Source organism: Solanum stenotomum, chromosome 11 (genome assembly GCF_019186545.1).
Source record: "Solanum stenotomum isolate F172 chromosome 11, ASM1918654v1, whole genome shotgun sequence".
Taxonomy (NCBI): domain Eukaryota; kingdom Viridiplantae; phylum Streptophyta; class Magnoliopsida; order Solanales; family Solanaceae; genus Solanum; species Solanum stenotomum.
Genome location: NC_064292.1, coordinates 5080352 through 5090907, shown reverse-complemented (window position 1 = coordinate 5090907; position 10556 = coordinate 5080352). Strand labels below are relative to the sequence as shown.

The 10556-nt window shown below is 34.6% G+C and overlaps 1 protein-coding gene across 1 annotated transcript; it reads right to left on the bottom strand.

Annotated features, from left to right (window-relative positions):
• Nucleotides 1-5313: 5313 nt before the first annotated feature.
• Nucleotides 5314-10441, bottom strand: LOC125843670 (BEL1-like homeodomain protein 8). The gene is made up of 5 exons (XM_049522838.1): nucleotides 10344-10441; nucleotides 8420-9557; nucleotides 6339-6748; nucleotides 6190-6250; nucleotides 5314-6088 (listed from the first exon to the last, which is right to left on the bottom strand). Exons 2-5 carry the CDS (start codon nucleotides 9500-9502, stop codon nucleotides 5558-5560), a joined length of 2085 nt encoding a protein of 694 aa, XP_049378795.1. The 5' UTR covers nucleotides 9503-9557; nucleotides 10344-10441; the 3' UTR covers nucleotides 5314-5557.
• Between the last annotated feature and the right edge of the window lie 115 nt (nucleotides 10442-10556).

Here is a 10556-nt window from a genome sequence, read left to right as displayed (position 1 = left end):
GGAGGGGATTTGTCCCTTGGATGACTTGAATAAATGGGAAAATAACAATTGGGCCTTGCACTCCAAACATAAAAGAGAGCTTTTTTAAAGGGAAAACTACATAAATGGGCCATAAAATTTAAAATAATTACAAGTTTCAAAGTAATTTCTGAAAGAACCATTCTCTCATAAATAATTACAGTCCATACCCCCATTTATTAAGGCTGATAATTTTCGCTTAACTGCTACTAAAGTGGTATCATATATTGTATTGGTATCATTAAGGTTGATAATTTCGCTTAACTGATATTAAATCAGTATATATATATACTATATTGATATCATCAAGGTTTTTTGTTCAGACTTTAGTTATTAGTCTATGATACTATAAGAGTATCTGTTGGCTGATGGAGGATTTCCAAGAAGATATTCTTGTCATCAAAGATGTGATCCTCTAAGATGAGAAGATATTCTTCATATCAAGATATGATCCTCTAAGATCTTAGTATAATTGTGGTAATCTAGAATATCATATCTCTGATTCTTTCTCTTAATGTAAAGATTTAGGTGATTCTATTCCACAATCTTTTATGTATATATAAAGCCATGTACATGACATAGAAAGATATGAATGAAATTATTCAATAATCTTATTCCACATGGTATCAGAGCTTTAGGCTTATTCCTGGCCAATTTTATTCATCCTATCTTGAAAAATCCCATTTTGCTATCTTTATCTGCCCAAACCATGTCTGAAAATGGTACTGCCGCAAATATTCCAGTCTCTGAAAATGTTTCTGCAACCGTAGAGAATAACTCTACAGTTTCAATTGGAGATTTGCAACATTCAGCTTCAACAGGTAGTTGTTCATTGGCCTTCACAGGTATTTCTTACTCTTTTATTACTAATGTCTCAGACAAACTTTCTCCAACGTGGGTGGTTGATTCCGGGGCAACTGATCACATGACTAGTCTCTCTCATCTCTTCATATCATATTCCCCTTGTCCTAGCTATAAAAAAATAACTATAGCTGATGGTTCAGTTATTACTGTAGCTGGGCAAGGAGACATACCACTTGGAAAATCCTTGATACTTAAAGATGTCCTTCATATCCCAAAGTTATCTGCAAATCTCATTTCTATCCAGAAACTCACCAAAGATTCCAAATGCCAAGTAACTTTCTTCCCTTCATATTGCTTATTTCAGGAACAGAACACGAAGGAGATGATTGGGCGTGCTAGTGAGAAAGGTGGTCTTTATTGTTTGGATTTCCACAATGGTGAATATATATCTAAGAATTCCTTGTCTAGTTCATTCTTGTCTGAATCTATCATGTCCAATAAAGAGAAAGTATGGCTTTATCATCGTCGGTTAGGTCACCCTTCCTTTTATGTAATCAAAAGGATGTTCCCATCTTTGTTCAAAGATTTGATTGTTGAGTCTTTTCATTGTGATGATTGTGAAATTGCAAAACACAAACGTACTTCCTTTCCAATTAGTCACAAAAGATGTCAAACTCCATTCTCTCTTATTCATAGTGATATTTGGGGACCCTCTCCCATTCCTAATATTTCTGGTGCTAGATGGTTTGTGTCATTCATTGATGATTGTACAAGAGTTACGTGGATCTATTTGCTAAAGCAAAAATCAGATGTCAGTCAAATTCTTCCTACCTTTTTTAATATGATCAAAACCCAATATGATGTGCCAATTAAAAGATTTCGATCCGATAATGCCAAGGACTACTTCAATCAAAACCTCTCTGTTTTCTTCCAAAAAGAGGGAATTATTCATGAATCTTCATGTGTCAATACTCCTCAACAAAATGGGATAGCAGAGAGAAGAAATGGTCTGTTACTTGACATTACTAGATCATTATTGTTTCACAAAAAGGTGCCAAAACAGTATTGGGGGGAAGCTGTCCTAACTGCTGCACATCTTAGTAACAGAATGCCATCAAGAATTCTGAACTTTCAAAGTCCGCTTGATACTCTTAGGAATTTCTTTCCAAATTTTGAAATTTCCAATAAATTGGTTCCTAGAATCTTCGGAAGTGTTGCCTATGTTCATATTCATTCTCAAAATAGAGGCAAATTAGACCCACGTGCTCTTAAGTGTGTTTTCATAGGATATTCTCCTACTCAAAAAGGTTACAAGTGTTATCAACCATCATCAAAGAAATTCTTTGTTTCCGCAGATGTCACATTTGATGAGAGTGAATCCTTTTTTAATCATTCTTACAATCAGGGGGAGTCACTGAAGGGAAAGGAACCTCTAGACTTGTCACTATTTGATTTGTCCATTTCTAGTCGTGCCAAATCCTTGCCTGAGTCACCATTTCTACAGTCACCTGAGTCTCTAAATCCAAATGAACCCATTGAGTCTCCTAATCCAAATATAGATAATGGAATTCTAGAAAATAATCTACCATTGCAGGTATATTCCAGAAGAAAGAGACTAACTGATCAAACTACTCGGTTGCAATCATCTCCTCAGGTTACTGCTCCTGATACCCATCCTGAACTTGTTGAACCGTCAGAAACACCAAACCAAACTGATCATGAAGAAGAATTTAACCAACCTAATGTCCTTGACCTTCCCATTGCAATCAGAAAAGGAACCAGAACTTGCACACAACACCCTTTGAGCCTCTCCATGACATATCAAAATCTATCCCCAAGTCATAAAGCTTTTCTCTGTAACCTCCACACAATTCCTATCCCCAGAAATTTGTCTGAAGCATTAGGAAATAAAGAATGGGAGAAAGCTATGAAGGTAGAAATGGAAGCATTGGAGAAAAACAAAACTTGGGATATTGTGGAATTACCAAAAGGAAAAAGGTTGGTCGGGTGCAGATGGGTGTTTACTGTGAAATATAAGTCAGATGGGTCCATAGAAAGATATAAAGCACGTTTGGTAGCAAAGGGTTATACACAAACCTATGGAATTGATTATTTGGAGACTTTTGCCCCAGTGGCAAAAATGAATACAGTGAGAGTTTTATTATCATTGGCTGCAGTTTTTAATTGGAACCTACAACAATTTGATGTAAAAAATGCCTTTTTACATGGAGACTTAGATGAGGAGATCTATATGGAGGTGCCACCTGCTTTTGAAAGCAAGAAGGGAATGGTGTGTAGACTGAAGAAGGCACTCTATGGATTAAAGCAATCACCTCGTGCATGGTTTGGAAGATTTACAAAGGTTATGATCAAGCTAGGGTATCGACAAAGTCAAGGAGACCACACCTTGTTCATACGACACTCAAAAATAGGAAAAGTGACAGCATTGTTGGTTTATGTGGATGACATCATAGTAACAGGTGATGATTCAGAGGAGATACAAAATTTGAAGAAGTGTTTACTCAAGGAATTTGACATCAAAGAGCTTGGGAAATTAAAGTATTTTTTGGGAATCGAAGTGGCACACTCAAAACAAGGAATCTTTATTTCCCAACAAAAATATGTGCTTGATTTGTTGAAAGAAACAGGAAAATTAGGGTGTAAACCAGTGGCTACACCAATTGAATACAATCATAGATTGTGCAATGCTCCAGAAGATTCAGTGGTAGATAAAGGCTTGTATCAAAGGCTTGTAGGGAAATTGATTTACTTGTCCCATACAAGGCCGGACATTGCATTTGCTGTAAGTGTTGTTAGCCAATTTATGCATGATCCTAGAGAAATGCATCTTCAAGCTGTCAACCGGATTCTACAATATCTTAAAGGAAGTCCAGGAAAAGGAATATTATTCAAAAGAGGAGGAAACATGGTTTTAGAGGCTTATACAGATGCGGACTATGCTGGTTCATTAGTGGATCGAAGGTCAAGTTCTGGATATTGCACCTTCTTAGGAGGAAATCTGGTGACTTGGAGGAGTAAAAAACAAAATGTAGTAGCTAGATCAAGTGCAGAATCTGAGTTTAGATCCATGGCGATGGGAGTTTGTGAGTTGTTATGGCTAAAGATAATCCTTGATGATTTGAAGATAAGATGGGAAGGACCTATGAGGCTATATTGTGACAATAAATCAGCAATAAGTATAGCTCATAATCCTGTACAACATGATCGCACTAAGCATATTGAGGTAGACAGACATTTCATTAAGGAGAAATTAGATAACGGACTCATTTGTACGCCATTTGTATCTACAAAAGATCAGGTTGCTGATGTTTTAACAAAAGGACTGCCAAACAATATGTTTCAAGATCTAATAAGCAAGCTAGGAATGGAAGATATCCATTCACCCGCTTGAGGGGGAGTGTTGGCTGATGGAGGATTTCCAAAAAGATGTCATCAAAGATGTGATCCTCTAAGATGAGAAGATATTCTTCATATCAAGATATGATCCTCTAAGATCTTAGTATAATTGTGATAATCTAGAATATCATATCTCTGATTCTTTCTCTTAATGTAAAGATTTAGGTGATTCTATTCCACAATCTTTTATGTATATATAAAGCCATGTACATGACATAGAAAGATATGAATGAAATTATTCAATAATCTTATTCCACAGTATCTATGTATATTGTTGTGGTATCATTAAGATTTCTTGTTCAGAAATTACTCATTAGTCAATGATACTATAAGAGTATATATATATATATATATATATATATAGATATATATTATGGTATCATTAAGGTTTCTTATTCAAAAATTACTTATTAGTCAATGATACTATAAGAGTATATACTAATGAGTAATTTCTTAACAAGAGACCTTAGTGATATCAATACAGTATATATATATATATACTGATTTAGTATCAATTCAGCGAAATAATCAGCCTTAATGATACGTACCAGTACAGTATATATATACTGATTTAGTATCAATTCAGCAAAATGATCAGTCTTAATAATACCAATACAGTATATGATACTGATTTAGTATTAGTTAAGCGAAATTAGTAAGGGGATATATTGTGTAATTATATAGTGGGTATGAATGTAAAGGAGTATATGTTTGTAATTATTTTGCTTTTATGGGGTATTTTGCTTATTTTTCCTTTTTTTTAAGTGAGTTGTTTCGGGTAGGATATTGCTTAGAACCAACCAGTCATGTGAGTTTTGTCCCTTGGACGACTTGAATAAGTGGGAGAATAACAATTGTACCTCCCTACACCCTTAACATAGAGGAAAGCTTTTTCTAAGTAAATTTGTTGCAAGACATTGTTAAGAACGAACGAGTCAAAAGGAATTTTATCCTCTAACGACTCGAGTAAACGAAAAAAACAATAATTAGGCCCTACTCAACCAACATAACAATTAGATCCATTTTGCGCATGCCATTCCCTCTTAAAGTTTGTTATGCTCAAATCATAAGAAATTTATTAAAATATATACAAAGATATGATTGATATTAGTAAACATTGTCTACAAGACTACAATTCTTACTTAATTATATCTGAGAATCATACATTAGGAGCCCTTGCAAGATAAAACTATGTCATAAAATATGGTGAAATTAAAACCTAGTAATAAATTCCATCAACTACTGGAAAAATGACATAATCTACAAGATAAACTATAGCTACAACATTATGTTTTACTCTTCTTTTTTTCTTCACCTTTCAATCAACAAAGTCATGAATCATGTGACCTCCAAACTGCTGCCTAAGTCGATGTTCGTGTAGTTGCAACTGTTGTTGTTGTTGAGCAGCCTCGGCGTTTTGCCTTAGCCCTAATGTCAATGACACAGCTCCGATATTACCTCCAATATCAAGTGCATTTCTTTGGTAAGGTACAAACCCCATCAACGATCCGTCCATGCTTGATGCAGCAGAGATATTATGACACTCTATCCTCGAACGTTTTTCTTCATTCCTCCACATATGATGATCACTACTACTCTCATCTAAACGTTCCGAGGGTCCTATTAATCCTTGACAATCTTCTTGCTTCTCTGGCATTACTACGCCACTCATGTTGAGTAGTACATTACTGAAATGTTGGCCACGACTTACATGGCTGGTTCGTTCTGTCACGAGCTTATTCACATCCGATTTTCTTGTTTGATCTCCTCCTTTAGTCTCCAACATATGAATCTCTTCAACCATCGGTTTCCATACACGTACACGTGCATTGATGAACCAATTCGAAACCTGTATAAAACATACAACAGATATTCGTGTGTGTAAACTCATGAATACACAACCAATAAAATCGCGTTCTTTTTTCGTTTTATAAAAACATAAATCTTTACCTGGTTTCTAGTTAAACCAGTTTGAGAAGCCAACATGTGCTTATCACTATCTGTAGGATACCTACAAGTAATGTAAAGTTCATTTAAAATAGAGTAACTAAACAAAGATAAAGTACTTGAGTTAAAGTGGAACAGAGAGGAAAATTTACGGGTGAAGGAAGTGATCGAAAAGCCAAGCTCTAAGAATAGCCACAGCGCGCTCTGGTAAGCCTCGTTGAGGTCTCCAGACATGTTGTTGTGATTCAAGAAACGCGACCCCAGCTCCACCTCCACTTTTCTGTTTATGTAACGACGTCTGGTCAACAAATTTCAACCTAGATGAATTTCCATCGCCTTTGTTACTCATACCAGATGCAGGGGATGGCAAGTCTTCACCCAACGCTTGCCTTATGTTTTTCAAGTGATCCGTGATGGCGTTCCTCAGTGACTTAAAATGTTGCGAGACAGTTTTGAGTGCAAAGGAAATGTACGGGGTAGCTGCACTAAGACCAGCCACGGTTTCAAAAGACGATACAACCATTTGCATTTGCTGATGATACTGTTTGTATTTTTTACAAATCTGTCAAAACAAAAGAGTACATTTTCAGTCAATTACAAATGTTGTCCTGTAAGTACAAGCTCAATAAGTGAAACAAATATTAGAAAACAACTACATCTTTTTCAGAAACATGTTTCAATCCCAAACGCGGAGATAAAAAATTAGTATCCGTCGGTATAACACAGTAGAATGATGCTTTCCAACCTCAAAAGTAATGTTCTTTAAATGATGAGATTCTTAACTTTAATAAAGTTACTTAACACAAACATCATTTGATTGATAATCTTTCTATACAAGAAACTGTATTCTTTCTTTTAAATGCATGATGGGGAACATCGAGAAGAAGCTAGACATCGTGTTCAAAAACATCGACTATGTCCTACAAACAAACAAAAAAGCAAGTAACAGTCGCTTTTTACAATGTACCTTTCCAGATGGAAACAAGCTGCAAATTTGTTATATAAACAGTAAGCCAAGGTAGATGAGAAACGTTATCGTTTATATAACTTTTAATAGAGAAATCACACAAGAATCAGTAGCTAAAAGATAACCTTAAGCAACGGAAATTCAATAATCAACACCAAATTCAGTCAACTAGAGAAACTAATCGCGGATTTTTCATTTTCTAAAGCTAGTGTATATATACATATTCCGTATCACAGTGTATAACCGGGGGGATATTCGTACTGGAAACTACACAAGGATCATTATCAACTATCTAAACGTCCAGGATATCATCGTCAAATGATACAACAAGAACTCCACAACATTTTATGGAATCTGTTTTTTTACAGTAAAAAATTTCATTCTTTTGGTTTGTTAGATATGTTTTACGATATAATTTAGAACAGAAAAATACAAAATCAAATCAAACATTACACTAGGGAAACAACATTTGAGGGGAAAAAAAAAGATGCTTCTACTAATTACATGGAGAAAAGGACACTTTTTTGTGAGTATTATTTAAACCATATTATATAAAGTAGATATAGAAACAAATTTCATTCAAAAGGACACTTTTTTGTGAGTATTATCAGCAGTGTGTATTTATTTATATCTAGAATTATTTTTTTTAACAAAACATGGATTTCTTGTTTACAACAAGATAAAAAGAAGAAAAAAGGAGTACTCTTGAACTATGTTGCTTAAACTCTTTAAAAATGGCGACGGATGCATATCGATTCTTCAAATGTAGTGAATTTTTGAAGAATACGAAACTGAGTGCAGGATTACTTTTGGAAATTCCGAGCAACATAGCTCATTGAGAAAATCTTGATCTTGTTTCGAAATTCATGTAGCTGTAAGACAGCTGGAAATTTTCTAATAATTGGAAGACAAAATCATGTTTGTAAATTAAACTAAACAACAACATACACAGTGTAATCACACAAGCAAAGGTGAGGTGCGTATGCAACCTTACGGTTACCTAGGGAAGGCAAGGGGGCTGATTTCGATAGACCCTAGATTCAAGTGATCAAGCAAATTAAGTTAACTAAGCTAAACAACCACATATCTAGTGTAACCCCAAATGTAGGGGTATGGGGCGTACGCAGCCTTACCCTTACCTAGGATATGCATAGAGGTATTTTCCGATAGACCTTCAGCTCAAGTGATCAAAGCAAATTTAGTCAAATAAAGCTAGAGCTACCAAATCATTATCTCCGGAAAAGGAAAATGCACAAATAAACAAACCTCTTCCTGCATAAATATTAGCTTCGCCTTCTTCTGGAGATACTCAGGACACACATTTGATTCATTCAAACCACTCGAATCTCCGCCACCACCACCACCACCACCAGATGAAGACTCAGCAGCAGCATTAACATCACAAGAAACCCTAAAACCATCACGAACTTTCTTCGAGAAATTTGAACATTTAACCACATTTGATGAACCTGCTGCAAGCTCACAAAGTTCATCCAACAATTGTTGTGCTGGTCTTAGAAACTTCGAGCTTTTGAGTATCGTTGCATAGCCAGTGAAAGGACCAAGTGGCACCGCACTACGATGTGCAATTGCAAAATTTTCAGGTACTATCACATTGTTCCTCTTCTCCATTTGCAACGTATTCGTTCTTGGAACCGGTGAAAGAGATAGAGCCAAACCTTGAACACTGGAATTTTCAGATACATTGGTTCTAAAATTTGATCCCAATCCACAATTCTTACCATACAAATGGTGTGATTGATCCATATAATTCGAAACCATAAGTCCACTCTCATTCTCCATCCACGAACCAACACGTCTCGTATCAACACCTTGATTTCCAACAGTAGCAAATTTAACAACTTCTTGAAGAGTATCATGATAAAGTACAGAAGAGCTAAACTCAGCATTACTAGTAATAGCATCTGAAACTGAAACTGACTGCTGCATTTCATTATAACCACCATAAAAATACGGTTTCACATCAATCGTACTACTATTCAAATTCAACGATGCAGATAACACACCTCCTTCTACTCCTCCGACTCCAACTCCAACAAACATTGGACTCAAATTATTACTAGTCTCAATACCACCAGATCCACTCGAATTAAAATTTGTTACAGTATTCCATCCACAGCTAGAATGTTGCAATCCACCAGTACTACTAGTCGTCGTCGATGAAAAATTAATCATTTCAGACGACGATAGTACTACTGATGGATCATATGAAATATTACCATACTGATATGGCTGATGAATTATTTCTAATTCTTCCGAATTAGTAATTCTCAGCCTCTCCCTCCGACTATGTTGCGCTACATGAAATTCAGATACTTGATCACTCATTTCCAATATATAGAGTAAACTGAATAAATTATTACAAAATGTTCGATACAACTGCCTGCATGGTATTATAACAAAATCAAAATTTTCAAATGAACATAACCAAAAAAAAAAAAAAACATAAAATAGCACAAAAACAAACTCATGTGGGATTGTATAGTAAACATTTAATATGAAGTTGATATTTCTCACTGTTGAGACCCAAAAAAAAAAAAAGTACAAAAAAAGAAAAAAAAAATTGGGACATTAATAGAAGTAGACACCAATTTATGTCCCAACAAAAATTAACTGTTAAATTTTCCAAACATAGACAAAAATGTCTCCTAAAAATTAATTACTAACTTTACAGGCCAAAGCAACAATATTTATAGCATACAAGATTTTTACATTACTAAAACTTTCACCAAAACCCTCATTTTCATAAGGAACAAATTCACTATAACTTACTTGTCTGATTATATTATAGATTCTACATTTTGTAAAAACTTACCTATTATTTTAACTAACAAGGTATATAACTTAAACTCGTAAAAAAAAAATATGAATATAGGGAAAAGGAAATTAAAATGGACAGGTGACCTAAGTTTAATGAATGTGTTTAAACATTTTTGTACATATAGAAATGAAGCAAATAGTTGAAAAGTTTAGTACAAAGTTTTTTTAAAAAAGTTTATAAATAAAACTTAGTAATTTGGAAGGAAAACAATAAGTTGATTGATAAATTAATTAATTAACCAAGTAATGATAAAATAAAAAATATAAGAAAGTTGTAGATAGATCTTGATATATATATAGAGAGAGAGAGAAAATTTAAGAAAGTAATTAAGGAGAGGATATTACGTACGCCGGTGAAGATTCCGATGAGGTTTCCGGCGAGAATATGTATGTATATATATATATATATATAGATATATTTTATTATATATATAACTATGAGAAAAGAGATAGTTAGGATGTATAGTAAAATTGAAAAGAAGGGGAGGAGGTAGTATTAGTAGTAGGACAATGATTGTCAAGTGGGAAAAGGACGTGGGGTGGAATGCGGGGGGGGGGGGGG

What these genes read in the sequence shown, in the direction of transcription:
- LOC125843670 (XM_049522838.1), bottom strand. Translation starts at nt 9,502, where the DNA reads ATGAGTGATCAAGTATCTGAATTTCATGTAGCGCAACATAGTCGGAGG. An exon ending in TTCGATCACTTCCTTCACCC is followed by an intron (nt 6,251 to 6,338) that starts GTAAATTTTCCT and finishes CATTACTTGTAG; the next exon opens with GTATCCTACAGATAGTGATA. An exon ending in CTGGTTTAACTAGAAACCAG is followed by an intron (nt 6,089 to 6,189) that starts GTAAAGATTTAT and finishes TGTTTTATACAG; the next exon opens with GTTTCGAATTGGTTCATCAA.